General features: G+C 51.5%; 1 protein-coding gene across 1 annotated transcript in view; it reads left to right on the forward strand.

Annotated features, from left to right (window-relative positions):
- CALN1 (calneuron 1) overlaps positions 1-26,405 on the forward strand; it is a 140,276-nt gene that overhangs the window by 75,717 nt on the left and 38,154 nt on the right. Inside the window, exon 4 of the mRNA XM_059487143.1 lies at positions 6,049-6,161. Within this exon, the coding sequence (XP_059343126.1) occupies positions 6,049-6,161 (113 nt within the window). The remainder of the gene's footprint in view (positions 1-6,048; positions 6,162-26,405) is intronic.

Here is a 26,405-nt window from a genome sequence, read left to right on the forward strand (position 1 = left end):
AGGGGATTTGGACCCTGCTCTCCCTGACTGGCATTTCCAGCCTGGGCAGATTTCTGAGGGTGGATCCTGTGGGATCAGGACCAGGGGAGGTGGGATGGGCTCAGGGGGTGGTTTGGGTGCAGCTGGGGCTGTTTGGGGCTGCTGGTGCCCTGGCAAGATGACTGCACAGCTCTGGCTCTGGTTCCTGCTGCCCATCCCAGCAGATCCGGCTTCCCCTGCTCCCCGTAGTGAAGGGCTGAGGCGAGATGAAATCCTTTGTCTGAGCTCACAGCTTAGGGAGAGGGTGGGAATTCTCTGTGCTCAGCTCTCACAAACCAGTGCAGAACCAGCAGAACCAGCAGGAGCAGCTGGTGCCACCTGGAACCTCTCGATTCTGGGGATGTGGGATCAGAACCTGGAGGAGAATTGGTGTTGAAAGGACGTGGCTTAGGGAGTAAATCCCCTTTCCAAAGGGCTGCAGGCTCTTTCATCTCCCCTGAGATGGTGTCCAACCCCCAGTCTGCTCCCTGGAGGGCAGTGGTGCTTTTCCAGCCCCCTCCAGGTGTTCAGTCATTGATGATTTTCTTTTTCCTGTGTCCCATCTCCTCTGCACAGCTCCTGACAGGAGGGCACAGCCGGGGGGTCGGGCTGTGCTCCAGGGAACAGGGACAGGAGCAGAGGGAACGGCCTCAGGCTGGGCCAGGGGAGCCTCAGAGGGTATTTTGGAAACATTTCTTTACTGGAAGGATGGTCAGACATTCCTGGAAATGTTCAAAAACTGTGTGGATGTGTTCACTTCCATTTCTTCACTGGAAGGGTGGTCAGGCATCCCTGGAAATGTTCAGAAACTGTGTGGATGTGGCTCTTGGGGACAGGGGTCACTGGTGGCCTTGGCAGTGCTGGAGGAAGGTTGGACTTGGTGGTCCTGGAGGCCAGTTCCAACCTCAATGATTCCATGATTTTGTGGTCCCACAGGTTTATTTAGGAGGCCCAATGGACATTTTGCAGAGGTGTAGACATGCCTTTCTTGAGTCACTCAGGTCCAAAGCAAATCTCCCTGGGCTGCAAGGTCTGGAAAACCCCTGAATTCCCAGCTCCTCACTGCTCTTTGCTGCTGCTCCATCATCCCTGATGCCCTTGGAATCAAAGAGCCCCAGCAGTCTGGGGTGGAAGGGTCCTTAGAGATGATCCAGCACCAGCCCTGCCATCTCCACACTGGGCACAAGGGTGTTGGATGTGCCATGGGAGCCCAGGATTCCCTGCTGGAGCTCTGTGGAGCTCTGGAAGTGGCCAGACTGAGCTCACACATGGCAAATGTTGATGCTGGGGCTCCTCACGCTGGAATTATCCCCAGACTCTCTCTGCACCCCATGGACGAGCAGTGAGGGGGAGATTTGGTGAGTCCCTGCTGGCCACACGAGGTCTGTGGCACTGGAAAGGTTCCCAGAGAACCCAGAGGTGTTGCTTGGTGCCTTCAGCATCCTCTTCCCACGATGGGACAACGAGCCAGGCTCACCAGTGCCATGCCTTGTTATTGTCACACTTCCCTGGTTCCTGCAGGGAGCAAAGGTCTGTGGGCACCTGGAGCTCTTCTCACCCAGCTGAGGGCCTGGGGATGATGAGCTGGTCTGATTTGGCTCTGCTGGGGTGGCCAGAGAGGTTCTGAGTCATTGTTTGAGTCATGAGGCTCAGCCTCGGCGCTGGTGCCCCCGGGTGACTCGGTGACATTAATGCCAGGATTAACACGGAGCTTTACAGGGGAGGAGAATGTGAGGGCACTGCTGGGAGGGAATCAAGGAGAGTTTTAGGTGGCTTTAAACCAGTGCTTGAGCTCAGCTCTGGTGTTCTGCAAAGATCACCCACACAGGCAGTGACCCATCCCTTGGCCCAAGGACCTCAGGGATGGGGTGGAATCCTGAGGGATGGGCCTGGAGCCCCTCTGTGCTCACCCCCTTTGCCACCTGCTAGCCTGCCCTGTTCCAGCAGCTCCTCAACCCCATTCCCAGGGTTTCCCTGTTCCAGCAGCCCCTCAGCCCCATTCCCAGGGGTTTCCCTGTTTCAGGAACCCCTCACACCCCCCTCACACCAAGGTTTCTATGTCCCTGCAGCCCCTCACCGTCATTCCCAGGGTTTCCATATCTCAATAGACCCCTCCCCCCCATTCCCAGGGTTTCCCTGTTGCAGCAGCTCCTCACCCCCATTCCCAAGGTTTCCATGCCCCAATAGACCCCTCACCCCCATTCCAGGGTTTCCCTGTCCCAATAGACCCCTCACCACCATTCCCAGGGTTTCCATGTCCCAGAAGCCACTCACCCCCATTCCCAGGGTTTCCCTATCCCAATAGACCCCTCAGCCCCATTCCCAGGGTTTCCCTGTCCCAGCAGACCCCACCCCAATGTGCCCCTAGCTTTCCCTGCCTTCCCAGTTTGTAAATAAGCTCTGGAAATGTGTGAGTGCCTTGGAATCATGGAATCATGAAGCTGGAAAGGAGCTCTGAAACCCTCAGGTGCAGCCATTAACCCATCGCTGCCCGGTCCCCATGGAACCATTTCCCTTCCTCAGTCAGGGAGCTCAGCCCAGTGGGGTTTATAAATCTGTGTTTGTGCCAGGGAACAGGGACAGGAGGGAGCTGTCCCGGGCCAGGGAGCACATCCTGCTCGCCCTGGCTGCAGCTGTCCTGCTGTGCCCCTCCAGCCTTCCCAGGGGTTCTCATCCTGTGGGATGAACTGTGCTCAGGCCTCAGTGGGAGCCTGGAGGCAGAGGAGGGGAGGATGTGACCAGCACACATCTCACAGGGGGACTGGGGTCCTGTGAGCACTGCTGGGGTCAGGGATTTTGGGAAAACAGGCAGCACACCAGCTCCCACTCAGCCTTTTTCTCTTTTGTCCCCATCCTTAAACCAACTGCGAGTTAATTTGTGGATAATCCACACATGGCTCAGAATCCCAAGGACCCTGGGGAGAGCAGCACATCTGCAGCACAGGGATGGGAAGGTTGCATTTGATTCCTGCGCTGGTGCGCACCGTGGGGAGGAGCAGGAGGATGAGCTGGGCAGCTCCTGCCTGTGCCAAACCCAAATTCCACACTGTGCTCCCAGGATGGGATGTGAAAACCGGGCTATGGTGGTGCTCAGGCTGTGCAGAGCAGCCCCGTGCAGGTTTTAGTGTTGGTTTTTATAACATTTCTCTCGTGGCTGTCAAAAGGAATTTTCAGACAAACCCGTGATTTCTCTCTGTTGATGAAATGATGCTGCAGTCTCCTGAGGTGCTGATGGCAGGGAAGGTTTGTTTTCTGCAGCTTCACATGAATGTTAAAGGGATATTTCTACCAGGCAAAAGTGGGGTGTAGCTGCCTTGCTAGTTAAGAGTTTTAATTGAAAAAGCAGTCAATAAGGGGATAATGCATTTTTCAACGGCATCTTTCTTTGGAGGCTGTGGAAGATGCTCTCATTAAGCTGACAATTAAAGCCTCTGAAGTTAGTGATGATCCCTGGCAGAGGCAGAGGGAAGTCACGAGCGAGGGGCTGCCCAAAGTCTTGCACAAAGTCAGAGCCCAGCAGTCCTTTTCTCTGGAATCACGTGTGGGACCGAGTCCTGCGTGTCCTCTGAGGGTGGAGTGACATTGGAGAGACCCGAACCGAGTAACTCCGTGCTCGGGGTCACACGGGCACAGGCCAAATGAATGCGGGGGCAGGTACCGGCACCTCTTTAAAATGCAAATTGTTTTCTTGCTAATCTGGCTAATTTAAAGAAATTAGCATCCCAAAGCATCCCGATTTGCATCCCAGCGCACGGATTCGCTGCTGTCGGTGTCATCGGTGTAAATCACCGGGAGCCGCTGTCACCTTGTTCCCTTCCCCAGCGATCCGGCCGGGAAGGGAACATGCCGGGACCGATCCACCCGAGGGGCGCCGGAGGAACGCGTTTCCCCCTGCCCAGAAATGTTTTACAGAATGGCTCTCCAGGGGATGCGCTGCCCACCCCTTACCTCAATATGCCAGCCCAGAAACGAGCTCGGTCCTGCAGAGCTCCGCAGCTGGGAGCGGCTTTAGCAGCGGGACCATGAGCGGATCCCTCCCATTGTACAGCATCCCTTGCAGAGCCTCACCCCAGAATATTCCCTCCCAGAAATCCCAGATCTCCTGGAGCCCGGAGATCCAAACTCGGCCCAGGGAGTGCTCGTGCTGTGCTGGTTTTGGGCTCGGGCTGTGCTGGTTTTGGGCTCAGTTTGCGCCGGTTTTGGGCCCGGGCTGTGCCGGTTTTGTGCCCGAGCTCAAAGCCAGCCCGGGCTGTGCCGGTTTTGTGCCCGAGCCCAAAGCCAGCCCGGGCTGTGCCGGTTTTGTGGCCGGGCTGTGCCGGTTTTGTGCCCGAGCCCAAACCAGCCCGGGCTGTGCCGGTTTTGTGCTCAGGCTGTGATTTTTCCCACGGCGTTTGTGCCAAGATAAGGGCACGGGAAATCGCGATCAGCTGCGCGGCTGCTCAGATCGGCACACGGGAGTGTGATACGAGGCACAAATGTGATTGATAAGAAGTTCAGATGTGATTGATAAAAAGCATAGATGTGATTGATAAGAAGCGCAGGTGTGATAAGTGCAGATGTGGTTGATAAGAAGCACAGATAGGATTGATGAGAAGCACAGATGTGATTGATAAGAAGCACAGGTGCACGGGTGTGATAAGAAGCACAGATATGATAAGAAGCACAGATGTGATTGATTAGAAGCACAGATGCACAGGTGTGATAAGAAGCACAGGTAGCAGCGGTGGCAGGGCTGGCACACGGCACTGCCACGGGCACTGCCGGTGTTTCAGTCGTGGCCCTGGCATTGATCTGCTGGAGCCTCACGGTCTGAGACACTTCTCACACCTGGGGACTGAGCAGCAGCAGCTCCAGGGAGGGCTGGATGCGGTCACTTCCCCGTGAATGGGAGTAAAACACACCCCCCACAAATCCTACCAGTGCAGGGAGCAGCTTTGATTTACCCAGCCCATCAGTTCATTAACATGGAGGAGGAGATGTCTGTGGCCTGATCGATGAAGGAGATTTTCCACAAGATTAGGTTAAGCATTCTCAGGAGATCTGGGCATTGAACTGCTCAGACAGACAGGGATTTTAAAGATCTTTCAGCAGATAGGAATATCCCTTTATTTTGTGGAGGGAAAAGTGACATTTGGTACAAAACTCCCTCCAAACAGCCCCGTGCCTTGTTCAGAGCAGGAGCCACACTCAGCACTGCACCAGCTCAGCTCATTAGTGGCAGGACCTGTCACCTGTCCCTGCTGGTGGCACTGAGGCTGTGCCTGCACTGCCTGCTCTGCATGCCAGGCACACACGGATGCTGCTGGCAAGCTGGGCTGAAAAACCTGCTGGATCTGCAATGGCCTGGCCCCTGCTCTGCCTGCTGGATCTGCAATGGCCTGGCCCCTGCTCTGGATCTGCAATAGCCTGGCTCTTGCTCTGCCTGCTGGATCTGCAATGGCCTGGCCCCTGCTCTCCCTCTCCCTCTCCCTCCCTCTGGAGCCTGGGTCTGGCCTTGTAAATCATGTGCAGAACCTGAGAGGGAGAGCCCTGGCTGTGCTGCTGGCTCCTGTCGTCCTGCCAAAATGGCTTTTTGGGAGCTGCCTCTGGACTGTCTGGAACTGGGGAATGACCTGCTCCCCTCAGTGCACGGCCTGATTCTGTCCTTGGGGCCATCTGGGACATAACAGGGGTCATTCCCTGGCACAGCAAAGGATCTGGGTCTGTGGGCACCAGGAAGCTTCTGTGGAGGTTTCCCAGGGTATGAGGATCCTGATGTGCAGCAAGTCCAGAGGGGCATGTTGGGTGTGAAAGGGTAATTCATTTATAATAATGAGGGTGGTGAGACCCTGGCACAGATTTCCAGAGCAGCTGTGGCTGCCCCTGGATCCCTGGCAATGCCCAAGGCCAGGCTGGAGGGCCTTGGAGCACCCTGGGATAGTGGAAGGTGTCCCTATTCACATCAGGCTGCACTACATGGCCTCTAAAAGTCTCTTCCAAACCAACCTTCTCTCTGATTTCTGAGTCTCTGATCTTTTCTTCTCATTCCAGGGGATGGCCAGGTGGATTTTGATGAATTTATGACCATTCTAGGACCTAAGCTGGTGTCGTCGGAGGGCAGGGATGGCTTCCTGGGGAACACAATAGACAGCATATTCTGGCAGGTAAGTCCGCATTGCTTGAATTGTAGCTTCAGGCAGCTCTCAGCAGCTTCCAGAGTGGATTTGTTGAGGAGCACAGCATGTTTTACTGAGTGGGAATGACTGTGGAAAGGGTGTTGAGGTCCATCATGCTGGGGGCTGTGGGACAACATCCCATGTTGGGGGAGAGAATTGTGTCCAGCCAAGCCCTGTGTTCCTGTGGATGGATGCAGCTGGACACAGCAGCACCCCAAGACTCATGCAGCACCTTTGGGACCCTGGGATTCACTTCTGGAAGGAAAAGCAATTTTCTCGAGCAATCTTTTGAGTTGGGAACCTTGAAGCCACCCAGCTGCTCCCAGAAGTGTGTCCCTGTCCAGTGTCCCTTGGCTGTGGCAGGGGTTGTTCCACACAGAGGTGTCTTAGTTTAGAAAGACAGGAGTCTGCTGAGGAAGGCAGGAACCTCCCCTGAGATGGAGAATGTAAACCCTCCCCACCCCTCCCAATTGCTATAAATTTTAAATTAAGGAGCTCTCAGGCAAAAAATATGGGAGCAGGAAATAACAGTTCTTTAATAGGGAAAGGAAAAAAAATAAATGGATAAAATAAACAACGCAGTACACTAGAACAACACTGACAGAGTCAGAACCCAACCTGACACCCTGTGGGTCAGGGTGTTGGTGGCAGTTCCATTGGAATTGTGGCTCAGCCCTCCTGCAGTGTCAGGGGTGGTTCTGCTGGAGCAGGGATCCTGCAGAGAAGGATGGATTCTTCCTCTGAAGATCCAGTGGGAGAAGAGGCAGCTGCTGTTCCTCTGGGGAATCCAGTGGAGAAGCCGTGCTGGTGTCTCAAAACCTCTGGATTGTAGCTGGGTAGGAATGCTTGGCTCCTCCCTCTGGGCTCACGTCTCCCAATGGGATGCTGTAGTTCTTATCAGCCATGCAGGGACATTCAGTAGCTGTTATCAGCAGATGTCCCCTCCAGAGGGAGGTGTAAATGTGGTCACTCAAAGAGAGAGATAAGGCAAACTGCCCACTTGACAAAGGTAATCTGCCACACAGATGCTAATGGAAAACATATTGCATTGCAATCTGGAACAGGAGGGAATGTGCTGGGCAGGTCAGGTCCCACTGGGATTTCTGCTGAATTTAGGGATGAACACTCTGTATTGTGCCAGAGAAAGTTTTGCCCCAGGTGCTGCCCTGGGGTGGTTTGGTCCTGCTGGACCCAGGCACTGGAAGGACACAGATCCAGCACTGGGAGCTGCTTTTTGCCTGCCCTGCAGTGAGACTTTAAACAGAGCTGGAGCTTCCAGGAAAAGCAGTCCAGGCTGTTATGGCAGGATCAAAAATTCTCCAAAACACAGAGCTGCACGTTTGCTGCCAATGGTTCAAATGTGTGGCTTCCTGTGGGATTCCAACTCCTTTCACTGACCATCCCACAACCCTGGCCTGCTGAGAAACTTTGGCTGTTCTCAAGTTTAATGAAGCAAAAGAGCCAAAGCTGGAAATGAGATTTTCTGCCTTCTTTTACAACCCTCCAGCCCTGTCCAGACTGAATTGGGTGGAGCTTTGGAAGAGAATTTTAAAAGGCTTTTAAAAACTTGTTCCTGGCCTTCTGGCATGGGACAGGAATAACCCTGAAAATCCTGTTCTGGATTCCAGGATTTGATTGTCAAAGCAGGAGTTTGGTGCTGGTGAAGCCCCCATGGTTTGTGATGCATCTGGGGGGAGTAAATGGCACCAGGAGGTGTAGGACTGGGTGCCAGGGATGTTTAGGTGCCTCCATTGCTTCTTGTGAGCTTCATCCCAGGCTGGGAGCGAGAGGAGGGAGCCCCATCCCATCCCATGGAGCTGTTGGCACCTTCCAGAATTCCAGCCCCTCAGGAGCTGCTCAAGAAGCAAAAATCCTGGTGGGAAAATCAGGTTTGTGAGCTGAGCTCTTGGATGGGGAGCAGAGAAGTCTGGAGCCTTGCTGAGAATTCTGCTCACAGTTTAACCCACTGCTTTTAGTGACACTCCCACCCCTGCAAATGCCTGGAATGAGGCTGGGAGACGGGATTGTGCCTGGATTTAGGGCAGTGGGTTCCTGGGATCAGCTTCCATAGGGACATGGCTCTGGTGCCTCCCTGGCTGTGATGGGACAGGGAAAAGGGAGCAGAGGCTCCAGGTGGGAGCCCTGGGTGGGAAGGGACAGCCTCAGGGGCTCCTTCAGACAGCAAAGCTCTGACTGAGTTCCACCAGTGCTCCATGGCGTTGGAGAACAGCAGTTATGGGCTTTACCACCTCTTTACTCAGCACTTCCCTGGATTTCTGAGCCCTTGAAGAGCTCTGATTGCTTTTCCTCTGGGGTTGGAGTACAATATCTCTGCAGCTTTTTCCCAAAGACAAAGCAAGGAAAAATCATGGAAATGTCATTCAGGGAACAGGTTCTCTTTGCCCATTGCTCCCTGGCTTTACCAATCCCTCTGCAGGGCCATCAGTCACCTCATCCCTGAGCATTTCTGCCTCTGCAGCATCTCCAGTGGGACCCCTGATGGGAAGCCAAGCTTTTGTGGGAGCCAGGGCTTGGCCGTGCTCCCCATTTCCCCTGATGTGCAATTTCCACATTTTCTGGAGTGAGTGGCTGGGGCTGAGCCCGGGTTGCTGACAGAGCCCTTCAGCCCTGCAGCACTCCCAAGGAAGGATTTTAAGGGAATGGTGCCCACAGGGCTGTGCCCATGCCCAGGGCTGGGGGACAAGGATGGGACAAAAGGGACACCTGGCTGAGCAGTGCCACCATGAAACCTCACCCCAAAGCTTCTTCAATCAGTCCCATAGGAGAGAGGAGCCATGTGGGCATCCCAAAAGTGCCTTCCCCTCTCCATCCCAGCAGCTGCCCTCCAGCCCTCCCCACGCTGGGATGTCTTTGCCAGCTCATTTCTAAGGGCAAAGACCTCCAGGCTCCAGGGTTAAACACTTCCTTGGGGATGGAATGTGGAGGAGTGGGACAGTGTTCACAGGGGTCCAAGGATGAAGGAAGAGATGAGGATCTGACTCCATGTTTCAGAAGGCTGATTTATTGTTTTATGATATATATTATATTAAAACTATACTAAAAGAATAGAAGAAAGGATTTCATCAGAAGGCTGGCTAAGAATAGAATAGGAAAGAATGATAACAAAAGCTGGTGGCTCGGACTCTCTGTCCAAGTCAGCTGACTGTGATTGGCCATTAATTAGAAACATCCAACATGGGCCAATCACAGATGCACCTGTTGCATTCCACAGCAGCAGATAATCAATATTTACATTTTGATCTTGAGGCCTCTCAGCTTCTCAGAAGGAAAACTCCTAAGGAAAGGATTTTTCATAAAAGATGTCTGTGACAGAGGAGCACCAGGCTCTGGGGCCCAGAGAGAATAACAGCCCTGGATGAGAGGTTTTGAATGGAAGGAACCTCTCTGGGGTGGCTGAAATGCTTTGGGAGGTCAGGACAAGTGGCATTGTTAAACAACAGAGCTGCATCTGCATTGGGGAAATTCTGTGCCCACAGCACTGATAAGGTGATTTGGAAAAGCCAAATTATCAAGTACACTTTGTACCTGACCAGCTGAGCGCCAAAGTGCTGCCTGATTGATTTTCCCCTTTTTCCCTTTGCTGTGTGTACACGGAGGCTGCAGGGAGCTTCAGGCAGGATATCTGGGGCTTTGTGTGGCATCAGGGGACAGGGGAGGCTGCAGGGAATTTAGGAGGAAATCTGGGGCTTTGTGTGGCATGAGGGGACAGGGCTGGATCATCCCCTCAGCCACGGTGCCCATGCATGCCATCAGGAGCAGCCTGGGCATTTGGGGATAAACAAAGCTGCTTTGCAGGAGCAGCAGAATTCCAATGGGGAGATGCTGCCCAGAGCTCTCATTTCTCACTGCTGGGATGTCCCTGCAGGTTTGGGGAGGTAGGTCCTGTGTGATAATTTACTTGTGGGCAATTTTAGAAGGAAATTGAGACAGGACCTCTGAGCTGGTTTTGATGATGAGGTTTATTTTCTTATCTTCTACATGAGCAGGAAGGGTGAGTTCAGCTCACATCTTCATTGCACGGTTCACAAGGTCACAAGACTCTTAGTTGCAAGACTTTTTAAGGAGTTATTGACCAATAAAACACTGCCAACAAGGATATTTATGTTTTTGACCCAATCCTTAAATATTTTATCTAATGGACCCATGCTACAGGGTAAGCTTTCTTAGCCAATCATGTTATGACACACAAACCTACAGTGCTGCATGCTAAACTCCTTCTTTACCTCTCTGTAACTACTTTTATTTTTTTCTATATCTTAAACTCTGAAACTCTAAACTTTCCTCTACTTAGCTTAACGTGTCTCTGCTTTAAACTATAAATCCACATTCTCACTTCCAGCACCTAAGTTTGGAAGCCTTTTCCAAGGTCTCAAATCAAATCCTGTGTTTAATCCTAAATTTTGGATTACAGGCCCAAAGTTCTGAGAGTTCCCTGCATTTCATATTCCACCAGTCCTGCACAGGGAACAGCTCAGCAGCTGTTTGTGCTCTCTGGGTTTGGGGGAACCTTTTCCTTTCTCCAGGCTCTCACAGGCTTTTGCTAGGGGGAGGGATAGCCTGGGGTTTGTGATCCTTGATGGGTGAGGAGGAATGCCAAAAATCCAACAGCACCCCTGTGCGAGGAGGGAGGGATGTGCAGGGACAGCAGGGACTGCAGGGATGGGCCAGGGACAGCAGGGACAGGCAGGGACAGCAGGGACAGGCAGGGATGGGCCAGGGACACCAGGGACAGGCAGGGACAGCAGGGACAGGCCAGGGACAGGCAGGGATGTGCAGAGACAGGCAGGGACAGCAGGGATGGGCCAGGGACATCAGGGACAGGCCAGGGACAGCAGAGACAGCAGGGACAGGCCAGGGATGTGCAGGGACAGCATGGACAGGCCAGGGACAACAGGGATGTGCAGAGACAGGCAGGGACAGCAGGGCCGGGCCAGGACAGGCCAGGGACAGCAGGGACAGGCCAGGGACAGCAGGGATGAGCCAGGGACAGGCAGGGATGTGCAGGGACAGCAGAGACAGGCAGGGACAGGCCATGGACAGGCAGGAACAGGGAGGGACAGCAGGGGCAGGCGAGGGGCAGCAGGAACTCCTGACTGAGCTGCACCCCCAGCACAGGCCCCAAAGGACACTTTGTTCCCTGGAAAACGGAGCAGGGCCCACATCCAGCTGTGAGGGTGCATTGGGGCTGGCTGGGGAGGAAATTCAGCAAGAGGAGGGGGGATCGGCGCTGGCTGGGGACACGGGACAGCAGAGGGACACGGCTGGTCTGGGACACGGCTGGGCTGGGATGCGGAGGTTCCCCTCCTATCCCAGCCTCGAGGTTTCAGGTTTCCTGCTCTGCCCCTGCAGCTGGGAATGCAGGAGAGTCCCAGGGGACACATCGGGGCTCTCCTGATCTGGTCAATCAATGAGTGCCTTAATAGAGTGAAATGAAGGGGAAAATGTGATGGAATGGCCGTGGCACAGGGCAGGGCACGGAGGGAGAGGGAGGGAGGGAGTGAGGGAGCAGGAGATGAGGGAACAGGGAGTGAGGGAACAGGGTGAGGGACCAGGGGGTGAGGGGAAGGGAGTGAGGGGACAGGGGGTTGAGGGAACAGGGAGGGAGGGAGCGGGAATGAAGGAGAAAGGAGCGAGGGAGAGGGAGGGAACAGGGAATGAGGGAGAGGGAAAGAGGGAAGGGAGTGAGGGCGCAGGGGGTGAGGGAGAGGAGATGAGGAAGAGGGATGAGGGAAAGGGAATGAGGGAGCAGGGAGTGAGGGGCTGTGTTTGGGCTGTCTCTGAAGACAGTTTTTTCTTTATGGAGTTTCAGAGATAAACCTGCTGCAGTTGCTTCCCATGTGTGAGTTCCTCCTGCTGTCCCTGCAGAGGAGTTAATCTGATGATAGCAAATGAGCCTTGCTGCAGAGGAATCCTTTGTGTCTGTGTCCAATTTGATGTGGGAACAGCTCCAGGTGCCCCTCTGGGGTCAGCCCTTCCTCCCTCTCCTCCTCCCCCTCTGGGCAGGTGCAGGATGCTGTAAAACCACAGGATGGGACATTTTACATCTTGCAGCAGAATTTTTTTGCTGGTGCTGAGCTGCTCTGCTGCAAAAATCTCAATTCCTGGATTTCAGGGGCTGCTGTGTCAGCTTTTAAAAGAACCTCAAATCGACTGCTGGGGAGGAAGAGAGGTGAGAGATTGGGAAGGAATTCTTTATTCAGAGGGTGCTGAGGCCCTGGCACAGGGTGCCCAGAGCAGCTGTGGCTGCCCCTGGATCCCTGGCAGTGCCCAAGGCCGGGCTGGATAGGGTTTGCAGCAGCCTGGGATGGTGGAAGGTGTCCCTGCCCATGGCAGGGGGGAATGAGATGAGCTTTAAGGTCCATCCAAGCCAATCCATTCCACATGTCTGTGATTCACAAATCCTGTGCCCTCCCTCTGGGTGGCTGCTCTGGGGTTTAAATCAGGAAATGCAGCTGAAAGTTTGGGTGGAAATTGTATGGGTGACGACAAAGATGGAGAACTGTGGCTGGTCCATGGCACCAGGAACACCTCCCCAAATCCTCTTCCACCAAATGAGTGCTTCCCTCATTCTGGGCAGCACTTTTTGGTTGCTGAACCTGAGATATCTTCAAATGATTTCCATGGAAAAGATTCTGTACATTTAAAATATCCACCATTTCTTGGGTTTTCCCAGCTGGAAAAGTAAAGGACAGGTTGGAAACCTTGGCACTGATTATCCTGCAAAAGCACTGCAAAGTGAACTGGGAGCCAAGGCAGAAACCTTTCTTGGGCACCCAGCTTGGTCATTGTGTTCACCAGTGCCCCTGAGCTCAAGCATCCTGATCATATCCTAATTTCAGGAATTAGATCTCCTGTGACAGTTTCTCCTGCAGTTTAGGTCGTAGTTTCCTCATATCCATATTTAAAAGGTGAGATTTTCCATGGGGAGGTTGCAGGTGGCTGGCATGAAGTTCATCCCAAAAAACCTGGGACACTGCTTAGTGTCCTTTAGCTCATCCCAAATATCCTGGGACACTCACAGAGTGTCCATGAGCTCATCCCAGATAACCTGGGACACTCTCAGAGTGTCCCTTGGAGCTATCAGAGGGAAACAGCCACTTCCAGGGTACAATTCAAGGGATCTGCTTTGGGCATCAGCCTCAGGAAGGGATAAATTGTGCTTCAGAAGTGCCATTTTTACTGCCTTTGGTACAAAAAATGTGGAGGGAAGTGGCTCAGGTGGAGCTGTGTGCACTGGGGACAGCTAATTGTCACCTCATGGGTCCCAGCAAGGCTTTCAAGGCCTTTTTGGTGTAAGTTCCAGCCCTGTGGTGCTGTTTTCAGTGGAAGGGGAGCAGTTCTGCTGCCCCACTGAGCCTCCCTTTGCTGCCAGGACATTTTGGCCCTGCTGCTCTCTGTGGATTTGTGGCAGCACAGGGAGAGCTGAGCCTGTGCAGGGATGAATCCATCTCCAGACACTGCTCCCTGTGCCAAGGCCTGTGTCCAGATGTGCTGGCACAGCTGGAGCAGATGTGAGCACTGCAGGGCTTCGTGCCCTGGCTGGTGGTGGCACAGCGTCCCTGTCATGTCCCTGGAGCCCTGGATGAATCCACCACAGCAATTCTGGCAGGCCTCACGTTCACCTGCCTGTGAAGGGACCTCCTTTCCACCACCACATTTTCCCTGCAACAAAATCCACCCTCCAAACCTCCAGGGCAGAGTTTACAGCTGGAGATGGCAAGGTTTTGGAAGCAGCAAAGCAGGAGAAAAGCAGGATTTCCTTGCCCAGCTGTGGTTTTGAGCTTCAAGCAGCACATTTAGCCCTCAGAAATGCTCTGCAGCTTTGGTTCAGAGCCTGTTTAAAGCAGGCAGTTGGTATCCAAAGGGTTCCTGCCTGCTGGGTTCAGGATCTGGCTGCCCTGGAAGGTGTGACTGGGCTCTGTGCACCCTCTGCAGCGCTCAGGGACACTTCCTCCAGCAGCTCTCATGGTCCAGAGGTTCTTCTTTCTGTGCCAGTTTATTTATAAACTCAGTCTGCAGCCCCAGGGCTTTTTTTGAGAGATTTTTTTTTCTCTTGCCTGGTGTGTGAAATAGGAATTGTGCTGTGGATTTCTCAGGGATTCGCTTGGAAGTGTTAGGAGCAGCCTGTAGGAAAGGTGAATGTGTGGGAGTATTACCTCATCTCCCAGCATCATGGGGCTGGGAGAGGCTTCCTGGCTTTTTTCTGAGGGGATCAGAATCTCCAGCAGCCCTGAGGACCAGGATCCACCTTCAGTGCTGGTTTTATTGGAATTGGGATAATTTTTCCTTTGGAAAAGCCTCTTTGGGTGGTGGAGCAGAGGTGATGAGTTTCAGTCAGGGGACTTTCAGGGCAAATCCCAAATTCCCTCACTCCCAGTGTCAGGAAGGAGTTTCTGACAGAGAGGAGGCTCCACCCAGCCTTAAATCCCAATCCAGATCTCAGGATCATCCATCCATCCATCCATCCATCCATCCATCCATCCATCCATCCATCCATCCATCCATCCATCCATCCCTCATCCAGCCACCCATCTATTGCAGCAGCTCCAATCCTGCAGGATTTTGCCTTTGGCTTCCCTGGATTCTTCCCGTTCCTGTAACAAAATCACCTCTCACTGCACTGCAGGAATTTTGTTGAGGGAAATCTTTATTGACTCAAAGGAAAGTCTGATTTTCGTGGAGATCTGAGATTGGGAACTTAAAACAGACTTGGCCTGTTTATTTCTTCTTTTTTTCTAAAGGATCCCCACTGTGAAATAAAAATCTACACATTGCTCTGCCTCCAAGCTCTGGCATTCAGTGGAGTAAAAATATCAGGGAAACTGAACTAAGGCTTGAAAAAGAAGGAAAAGCAGGAAAAAAACACTCCATCGTTCATAAACAAGCAGAAACCTCAAGGCATTTGCAACAAAGAAATGTGTTAGGAAGAAAATGACCTTTTCTGTGAAAGAAAAATCTAAAAAAATAAATTACCTGCTTGGGAAAAAAAAAAAAAAGAAAAAAAGAAAAAAGAAAAAAAGACCTGTGGAAAAATGTAAATGAAGAAGCTGCAAAGATCCCAGTGCTGGGGGTGGGGAGTGCTGGAGTTCCTTGGGGTGAGGGGAGGAAAGGCCTGTAGGGAATCCCTGCAGCCCAGTGGGCAACTCCCATTTCCCATTGGGTATCCCAGATTTCAGGTGCACCTGGAACCTGGCACCAAAGCCCTGGCACAGGGTGCCCAGAGCAGCTGTGGCTGCCCCTGGATCCCTGGCAGTGCCCAAGGCCAGGCTGGACAGGGCTGGGAGCAGCCTGGATGGTGGAAGGTGTTGGGGGTGGAATGGGATGGCTTTGAAGGTCCCTTCCACCCCAAACCCTTCTGGGATTCTGAGAGAACCCCCTGGAGGTTCCAGGCCCTGAGTGAGTCCTGGGGGTTTGTGATGCTCTCCTGGTGTCTCCTGAGCTCAGCTCCTGCCAGGGCCACCTGGGGCTGGGCTCCTGCCCCTGCAGAGGCACCAGGAGCAGTTTGCAAGTGCCTGTGGAGAAGGGAGGTGTCCCCTCTTGCTCATGCCCATACAGCTGTCACCTGTGTGGGGCAGCCGTGTCATCATTGGTGGCCCTCACAGAGTCGCCCAGCCCAGCTGTCCTGAGCTACTGCCAGGATGGGGACGTTCCTGTGGCCACCAGGGTGGAGATGGCCTAGGTGTCCTGCAGGCTCAGCTCCACCCTGCCCTGTCCCCCGGGCCCCTCTGCTGCGGGCAGGAGATGGGACAGGGCCCCCTCCCTCCCCTTCCTTTGGGACCTTGCCCTAATTTCTCCAGGCACTTGTGCCACCAGTGCTGCCAGTGGGACTGTGCTTCAGTTTGGAAGTTTTTATTCGAGTTTGGGGTTTTTTTATTTCAATTTTTTTTTCTTTAATTTCTGGGCTTTTGGGTGATGTGCAGGGACTGAGGGTGTTTGTGGTGCTGTGACCATCTCACATCACTGCACCAGTGCCAGGCAGATCCTTCCCAGGCTCTGAATTTATCAGCAAAATTCCCAGCAGATCTCTAATGCAGTTCTACCAAGTGAGTGGAACAATGCAGATCTTCAAGAGAAATTCCTTGAGGATTTTTCTTTAAGCACATTTACCACTTTACTCAGAACCCGTTCCTTTGTCTGGGTGTTTTCTGCACCATCATTTCTCTGTCTGAGGAGGTTTGGGGTTATTTTTGTGCTGACAAAGACAGAAATCTGCAGTCTGAGGTGGCTGCAGCCTCCAGAGCCAGCAGTGCTGATGTGCTGTACAGATATTTGTTTTGTTATTTTTGCTGTTGAGAACACAAGTCTATCAAGTGGTCATTAGAAAAAATGATTCTGTGATCCAATACATTTACTCAGTTAAAGGAATGTAGCCACAGCAGGGGCCCAGAGCAACCTGAGGGAGCTGTGCAAGCATCCAATATTTGTGTGAGCTCAGTGGGAAGTGTTCAGAACTGATTTTTATAATTTTGGAGAGTGAATAAGTAGATCAGGCATAAAGGAAGATCTCTGCTCACAATGAGCCACAAGAAGGCTGCAGTTCCCTCCAGAGATGGATTTTAGTGTCCAAATTTCCTGCTCTGAGCAGAGCCAACCCTTGGGATCACCCAGCAAGGTGGAGCTCATGGAAGGGTTTGAGCAGGAAGTGGGAGCTGCTGCCTTCCCTGGGGAAGGGATGGGGGAATCATCCCTGACAGTGATCTGCATATTTTTCATCTCCTGCCCCTGCTGGGGGTTGGTTCTGATGTTCCCCCGGGGGTCCCCTGCCCAGGAGATCATTATCAAACATGGCCCTGTCACTCCAGCTGCTCCCCTGTGCCCCTGCAGCTCCAGTGGCCTCACACTCAGGGAGTGACAGAGCAATACAGAGACAAAGGAAACTGAGAAATGATCCTCACTTCTAAAAATGTAAAAGGTTTATTAAAACCTTATCAAAAATACAACAGAAGATGGAATAGAGAAAATATTTCAGCAGCAGGAGCAGAGGATTTTCCCCACCATGTGCTCACCCACACCATGGAGGTTTCACCTTTTAACCCTTTAGCTCCCCCAAAGTTCTGTCCATGGACTCCTCCTTCCCTGCCCAGTGCTGGAGATCCCTGCCTGACACCTTGATTGGAGCTCAGGGGCTGCCACAGGAACGAGTGACCCTCCCAAATGTCCCAAACCCAGGGCACCCCTGAGAACAGCACAAGGGGGGGAAAACACAACTATAAATCTATAAAGCTGTTCCTAACATATATACAGGATATTTGTATTTTAATTGTGAGAGCCAACCACAGCATTGCTCATCTATCAGAAAACAAATGGAGGCATTTGAAAGGAGCAGAGCTGTCAGGGAAGGAGCCAGGCTGGGTGCAAGTGCCACATTCCAGGGATTTCAGGGATTCTGATTCCCTGTGAGGATAAATCCCTGAACCTCAGCTTCCAGCACTTGTGTCCTTTGTACACAGACAATTGAAGCAATATAAATATTTATTTTATGGCCAGCTGGTGTGTGGGTGCATGCTTTCACAACATTATCCAGGATTAAAGTGCCAGAGGTCAGGGTTAGGTGGGATATTGGGCAGGAATTGTTCCCTGGGAGGGTGGGCAGGCCCTGGCACAGGGTGCCCAGAGCAGCTGTGGCTGCCCCTGGAGCCCTGGCAGTGCCCAAGGCCAGGCTGGACAGGGCTGGGAGCAGCCTGGGACAGTGGGAGGTGTCCCTGGATGGCACTGGATGGGCTTTAAGGTCCCTCCCAACCTAAACCATGCTGGGAATTCAGATTTAGGTTAAATTTATCTATTTCCCAATGTTGGCTTCCTTTTGCTGTGTCAGCCCTGTCCTGGCATTTTGCAATGCCACATTTTTAACACAGAAGGAAAGCTCTGCTGAACTCATGCTCAAAACCCCCTGTGTGGATGTTCCTGCACCTCTTTTTCCTACTGCCATTCAAAAGTTCTCAGTTTCAAGGGCATTTTCAGGGTAGAAGCGGAATTTATTATAATCACAGAATGAAATGAGGATGAAACCTCCCAGGAACTGCTGGTTGAGCTCAGGATAGACGTGGAAAATAACCCCTCTTGTCCAGGATTGCTGTTTTGAGAACTTCCAGAGAAGGAGAACAAAGCCCTGTGAGGATGGAGGGAGTGGAGAGAAGCCTCCCCTCTGTCCTGCTGTCCCTGAGCCAGCTGAGCCTTTGGCACCTTCAGCCCCTTCTGAGCTTTCCTTGACTTCCCATGGAACATGGGGGCTCAGTTTAAGCACTTGATCTGAGTTTAAACCTCATCTGGGGAAAACCACCAGCAGATCAGGGTTGGATGTGGCTCAGAGCAGAGCTGGGTAGGAACAGGCAAACTGGTGTGGGGCAGGGCTGAACTGGCCCAGAGCAGCTCCTGAACTGCTCCCAACCCTCTTTGGGGCTGGCAGGGGAGGAGTCCTGGTACCCTGCGCCAAACCTTTAGGTGTGATCTCAGCTTGTTGGGAAGATTTAGACTTAGATTTTAGGTTTGTGTTTTGGTTCACATCTTGATTCATGCTGGGCCTGGCATAGGCAGGGAAATACCGGCATAAATCTCCCAAGATGAGGATCTTGGGAATGAAGGGATGAGCTGAGCCTGCTCTGTGTGTGCTGTGCTCCTTCCTCCTGTGCTGAATTTGGGGGTTCATTTTGGGTAGGTGAATATCAGAGAATATTTACACTGATGATTGGGAATAACCAACACATTTTTGTCAATCCAATTCCCTTCAAACTGCCCTCTGTTTTTACCCAAGTGGGCCTTTGATCAAAGGCTTGGAAATTGCTGTTACACTCAGAATTCCTGCCCTGTTTTTCCTGAATATGTGCCTGGTTTTCATCAGTGTATTTGAAAATGTGTTTCACTCAGCAGTGACACAACACCCTCATTTATCTGGGCCTGTTTCTCAGCAAACAAATCAAATGGGGTTTCTCTTGTATCATTTGGAACAGAAAATGGAGCACTGGGCCAAAGGAAAATGACTTTGAGGTGTTTGATGTGGGGTTTTGCATTTCTGTAGCTCAGAGCAGTCCTGAGTGACCATGGGGTTGTCACACGTGGCCAGGCTGGCACTGAACTGGGGCAGGTGTCCCCAAGGCTGGGGACAGGGACATGCAAACCTGCATTGTAAAGGTACTTCCATAGTAGTACCCCACTGATGTGGCTTCCCAGTGCCAGAGGGCAGGGATGGATGGGATATTGGGAATGAGGAATTGTTCCCTGTGAGGGTGGGCAGGCCCTGGCACAGGGTGCCCAGAGCAGCTGGGGCTGCCCCTGGCAGTGCCCAAGGCCAGGCTGGACAGAGCTGGGAGCAGCCTGGGACAGTGGAAGGTGTCCCTGCCACTGGATGGGCTTTGAGGTCCTTCCCACCCAACCCATCCATGATCCTGGGATGGGTTTTTGAGGCACTTTCTGAATCCCTTTCTTCTCTGGCAGTGGTGATTTATTCTCTCTCCAAACTTCCCCCATATCTCCCTGGGTTAAAGATGATCCTGATCCATGTCCTGGAGGATGAGCACTGCTCTGGCAGCCTGGGCTGCTTTGCCCACCACCCCTCCCTCATTATTCACAGGACCCCAGAATGGTTTGGGTGGGAAGGACCTCAAAGCCCACCCAGAGCCACCCCTCCATGGCAGGGTCACCTCCCACTGTCCCAGGCTGCTCCAAGCCCCAGTGTCCAGCACTGCCAGGGATCCAGGGGCAGCCAGAGCTGCTCTGGGCACCCTGTGCCAGGCCTGCCCACCCTCCCAGGGAGGAATTTTGTTCCTTTCCCACAGCCAGGGCCCAGCAGGGCTCTGCCAGGGCCGGGGCAGGGAAGGAGCAATGGGAGAAGGAGCAGACACAGGGCTGGGGGCTCTCCCAGCTCTGAGGAATCCTCTCCTTTCCCCACCTGCATGGCTCTGGAGCCAGCTGAGCTCTGATTGCTGAGCAGGAATTAAATTAGGGCAGTTAAACCCTAATCCACCCCAGCCAGGCACACTGAGAGGAAACGTTTGGTAATCAGCATGGAGTGGCTGATTAAAGGCCATTAAAATGCACCAGGAATGATTCTAATCCTCTCTCCACTTCCAGCCCAGCTCCTTTCCGGGTGTTGGGTAATCAGTGCTGACTTTAGCGATCAGCCCTGACACAGAGCCCCTGCTCAGGCATGAAGCTGCTGCCCCATCTCACAGCACACAGAAAACAAGGCAAGAATAATCAGATTTATAGAAAACAAGGCCTGGAATTTGCAGGAGAAAACACCCTGGAAGTGGTCTGTCCTCTTTTAGGTGATAGTAAAATATTTTAAAATTATGGAAAATGCCAATCACTTGTTTTTTATAAATTTTAAAAGTTTAATAGTAATAAAATGGTTATAAAAATATTAAAATAATTAGAGTAATAAAAATTTTGGACAATTTGGATTAGGACAATATGAGACAATAGAAACAAAGAGTTAGGGACATTCTGGGTACCTTTTCTGGGCAAAATAAGCCCAAAAAGGACCCACGTTAACAGAGGATTAACCCTTAAAAGCAACAGCCTGTTGCATATTCATACACCTCATGCATGATGCATAAATTCCATTCAAACACAGGGTTCTGTCTGGGCAGTGTCAGCTTCTTCCTCTGAATCCTGACTGTGTCTCAGGGCTGGGCAAGGTGGGAAGAAGTTCATTTCTTCTGATAATGGAGCAATAAATTCTCTTTCTCTGAAAGATTCAGGTGTCCTGTGGCTGCTATCTGGTGTGAGTCCTTTCTTTAAGAAAAGTATCGTACGTAGCATAGTTTCTATTTTAACATTATGTTATAACCTAAAATTATATTTAACACACTACTTAAGAGAATTAATACAGCATTACTTTCTAACATAACACATATAATATTAATTTTAATATTTGCAAAAAAGCCAATCATAAAAAATGCATTTTTCACAAAATCATAGAAAATTTGGGGAGCTACAAAGAAAGTTAGGCTTAGTAGGCCCTGGGAAAATGTTAAAGGTAGGCCTGGGAAATGTTAGGCCTTGTGTTTGCTAGATCATGTGAAACTGCACCTGTGTAGTCAGTATATGATAAATTGTTAGATGTAATTAGATATAATTATTGTTTAAAGAATAATGAGAAAATATGTTAGGGGTTTGAGGGGGTTCACAAGAAATCCATGCTTGGATAAAATCAATGTATACAATAGAACAATGTAAGTTTAATAATTAATATGTAAGTTATATAATGATAGGATATAAAACATGTTCAGCCAAAAACCATGTTGGTCAGTATTACCGCACCTGAGTGGGCGCAGCTGGTGAGAGAGACACAGTGAATCTTGTTTCTTGAATCAGAAGGCTGAATTTATTAATATATGATATATAATACATTATGACTATACTAAAAGAATATAGAGAGAGGTTTTTCAGAGCAGCTAGGCTAGCTAAGCTAGGAATAGATAGAAAAGAATCCACAACAAAGCTGTGGCCAAGGACTCAGTCCCCTGGCTTGCACTGGTGATTGGCCCTTAATTATAAACATAGAAAATGAGCCAATCAAGGTGTTCCTGTTGCATTCCCCAGCAGCTGATAATAATTGTTTACCTTCTCTTCGGGGGCCTCTGGCCTCCCGAAGACGCAGAAATCTGAAAGAAAGGATTTCTGTGGAGAAATGTCTGCGACATGTCAGATTTAGGTCTGTACCCCTGACACCCAGAGCTGTTTAATAAAAGCACCTGCATGTAATCATTCTGTGATTATGTGTTCCTGAACACTAACACAGGGACACAGGAGACTTATGGATGATATTAGAAATTGAATTGCAACAAGAGTTGACAACTTCTGTGGTGGGGAGTTTGTTGCATCTCAGAAATTTGTGGGGAGTGTGGTAGCTTTATTATATTTATCATGATAACTTTATCATATTTATTTTTGTTTTCTGAATGTGAAACTGGAAATGCTCTGAACTTCCCTTCCCTGAAAGTGTCTTTTCCACAACATCAGAAACACCCCAGTTCTTACTCCCCAAGGTCATCACAGACCTCGTTAAGAGACCTTAAACCTGCCCAGGATAATTTACATTATCCCTCCTGCCTCTGGCTGCTTTCAGAGCCTCTCGGCCTGTGCTGTTTGACAGAGATGGAAATTGCTCTGCAATTAAAGCTGCAGTCAGTTCACTCAGCACCTGCACCATGAAATCCCAGCCCTGGAGCTGTTCCCTACCTAAGGTCACTCCTGTCAAGTCCAGGCAGGAGCTCCCTGGATCCAACCTAAAGCCAAAGAAAAGGGCAGGAAGGAGATAGAGATAGGGGAGAACATCAAACACAAATAGATCCATCCCTCTGACCCTATCACTGGAATGGGAATCTGAGGAGGAGAGCCTGGATATTGGAGATGTGGAATGGGATTTCAGGGCAGTGATGCTGCTCCAGCTCTCCGGGCTGGCAGAGCCCCCGAGGGGCTGGGGGAGGCTGAGTGAACTCCCAGTCAAGCCTTTGAGTGGCTTTTTGTCACTCCTGGGTCATTGTTTGGGGGGTGGCAGTGCTTTGGGGGCTGCAGTGTCCCCTCCCCTCTGTGCCCCCTCTCCTCTGTGTCCCCTCACCCTCTGTGCCCCCTCTGCCACAGCCAGGGCTCCTCTGGTCACACAGGGGGTGGGGACCCTCCTGTCCTGGCTGTCACCTGTCCCCACCGTGGCTCTTCACCCCAGGAGCCCTGGTGGTTGTCACTGCTGGTGACACAGTGGTGCTGCTGATGGCTCCGGGCCAGACACCGCTGCAGCTTCACCAGGTCAAGTCTTGGGGCCTCCTTATCTTAATGCCTTCACTGAAAACGGGGCAGGAGGAGATCCCTGGAATCTGGAATGGTTTGGGATGGAAGGGATTTTAGAACCCACCTTGTTCCAGCATCTTCCTCTATCCCAGGGTGCTCCCAGCTCTGTCCAGCCTGGCCTTGGACACTGCCAGGGATCCAGAGGCAGCCCCAGCTTCACTGAGATGTACAGATTCCATGATTCTGTGTTTCTGTGATTCTGGTATTCCATGGTTATGTGTTTCTGTGATTCCATGATCCTGTGTTTTTGTGATTCCACGATTCCCTGGCTCTGGGAAGCAGGACACAGCTCTGGAGAATCAGCAGCTCCTGCTGTGCTCACACTGGAGGTGCAGAGAGCTCATTTCAAACAACCTGCCCGTCTCTTTTAGCACAAACCCCAAGCAGGTGCAGCCACCACATCCCAACTAATCAATTGCACAGAAAATGAGATCTGGGATTCCATTGAGAAGGCTTTTCTGTAGCTGGGAATAAATAAAATCCCTGATTATGAGGGCTTGGATCACTGGTGTTGCATTTGAAAATCTGCAGAGGTCAAAGCTTCAGCTCATGGCAGGGATGGAAACATTTCTTCTTCATAATTAGAGAATAATTAAAATTGGAAAAGACCTTTGAGATCATCAAGCCCAACCTAAAGGCAAAGGAAAGGGCAGGAAGGAGATACAGGAAATAGGGGAGAACATAAAACACAAATAGATCCATCCTTCTGACCCTATCACTGGAATGGGAATCTGAGGAGGAGAGCCTGGATACTGAAGATGTGGAATGGGATTTCAGAGCTGCTGGATCATAGCAATAAATGACACCTTGGTTTAGCATTGACTGAAAACACTCCCCAGTCAGTACAAGGAGGGAGCAGTGTCAGGGGGCTCTCAGCCAATTGTTTTTAGCCAGTTTTGCCAAACTGGAGAATCTTCTGGGCAATGACAACTGCAGTGACTTTGAGGAGGCAGCAATGTTCCCTGTCAGTGTGCAGGTCACCGTGGGTGGGGGATGATGAAGCCCCGTTCCCTTTTAGCATGAACAAGACATGTTCAAACTTTAAACACTTCAAATATCACTGACAATAAAAAGTCACATTCTTTCAACATGATGAACCCAGTGATTCATATGTCTCTGTTCTCTTTAGAGCAGGGGAAGGTGCCTAAGATGGAAATATTTCCCAGAAAATCGGATTTTCAGTCTGTGGGGATGGAGACCAACACCTGAAGAGGTGACAGGGCCACAGTTGTGCAGGCAGAGCACCCCAGGGGCACCTGGAAGGTGACAAAAGGCTGGATCAGGGAGTGAATCCCTCCACCAGCATTCCCTACCAGACACCCAGCACAGAGCAGAACCCCAGGGGCAGCTGTGCCTGAGGAATGCACTCAGCTGTCACAGGAGAGGGATCTGCTGGTCACCTCCTTCCCTGCTGGAACGGCTGAGCCTCACACGGAGGGAGCAGGAGCCTGGACTTTGGGAAGTTATTTCCACTCAGCTCAGGGGAGAAGACAATCAGTTAATGGCTTTAATTAGCAATCTTTTCATGTGTTCCCCTCAGCACAGGCACAGGTTTGCCCATGCTGGGGTTTGCACCCCTGTGATTCAAACTCTCCCTTGGATGTGCCACACAATGAATAGGAATCCCCCTTTTTTCCAAGCAGAACAGACTTGGGGCTCCATTTGAAGCAGCCTCTCCTGTCTGTGGCCCAGCCTGTACCTGGGCACATCCACTGCCACTGCTCTGGTTTCTCTCACTGCTCTCTGTTTCCCTCATTCCCTTCTCCTCTGGCTCCTTGGGGAATCCAAGTGCTGCACATTCCATCTTCTTTCTGCAGGAAGCAGGAATTTCACATCCCCTCAGTCTCAGGGTGTGATGAGCTGCCAGGGGAGCAGGACTCCTGAAATCCCAGGAACCGATCTGATCACACAGGCAGAGCTTGTGGTTGCTTTCAGGATGTGATCGGATCAACAAGATAAAATTTTAATTAAATTACAACGATTCCCAGGTTTAATGGATGTTCCAGTTTTCAGTGTTCCTTGGAAACAAACCCCACAGGAGCTGAGCTTTGTGATGCTGAGGGATGTGGGGTTATTTTTCTGCCACTACCTGGGGCAGGAAGGATGGCAGGGCAGGGAATGGGAGGGATAGAGATGGCTCAGGAGTGAGGTCCCCTGCTCTGGGATGGCTCAGAGCCTCCTGTCACAGCCTGCCTGAAGTGCCACTTGCCAATGACTCAAAAGGCCTCTGTTTGTCACCCTGAGGAGCACCTGAACAGCTGAGCCAGGAGGATGTGCCAGAGGGAAGATTCCCTTTTTCCCCCAGTTCCTCAGCCCCAGCATGGGAAGGTCAGGCAGGTTTAATCCCAGAGATCCCAGCCATGGAGCTGGAATTCTCTGCCACAGAACCTGCATTGTCCCCATGTGGCAAACTTCTTCCTGCACAGAAAGGCATTTCCCAAAGTTCTGGACCTCTGGGTTTACTCAATCCCAAGAAAACTTGTTGTTTTTTTTTTCCCAGCTCCCCAGCCCTGCCTGATTTGCCAGCCTGCTGCATTCCTTCCTTTGAGCTGTTGCTGCCCCAAAATGTCCCTGTGCTCATCACTTTTCCTTGCACCAAGAGCTTTTAGCACAGACAGGGTGGATTTAGGGCTGCCCATGTGCAGCTTCCTTCCCCATCTGTTCCTCACTTGCTTCTGCAACATTTGAGAGCAAAATCTCATCCTCACAAAATCAGTTCTGATAGGAACAGAGAGCAACGGGGCACCTGCTCCACGTGCATTGTTCCAAGCTGCCTGTGGAGTGGGTAATGGAAGATTATTGTAAATACTGTGTGTGTTTACATTTCTTTTATAAAAAATTCCATCCAGCAGAGCTTCGGAGCTTCCTTACACTAGGAATAGAGGTTGGATCTTGTTGAAAAGTGAGTTTGTCTGCAAACCTTCTGGCTGTGCATTGCAGCAGGGCTGGGAGCAGCAGGGGATGCTGAGAGCCCGGCTTTGGAAGCCATCAGGAGGGATAACATGAAGGAGCAGCTGCTGGGCCATGCTCACTTTGCACACTCCAAACCCAGGAGCTTCTGCTGCTTCCCTGCTCTGGTGTTCCTGGGCCAAGCTCTGCCTGACCAGAGGGACAAAGACAGCACTCTCCATCTCCCAGGAGAGTCATGGAATGTCCTGAGATGGAACAGACCACAGGGATCACAAATCCAGCCCCTGGCCCTGCACTGACACCCCAACAATCCCACCCTGGGCATCCCTGGAATTCTGGCAGCCTTGGGGCTGTGCCCATTCCCTGGGGAGCCTGGGCAGTGCCCAGCACCCTCTGGGGAAGAACTTTTCCCTGAGATCCACCCTAAGAAGCCAGAGCATGGATTTGCCACCTTGCCTTGCTCCGAATGGAGCACCCAGAGAACATTTGTTCCTTTTCCCAGTTTTTTATTCC

Source organism: Ammospiza nelsoni, chromosome 21 (genome assembly GCF_027579445.1).
Source record: "Ammospiza nelsoni isolate bAmmNel1 chromosome 21, bAmmNel1.pri, whole genome shotgun sequence".
Classification (NCBI taxonomy): domain Eukaryota; kingdom Metazoa; phylum Chordata; class Aves; order Passeriformes; family Passerellidae; genus Ammospiza; species Ammospiza nelsoni.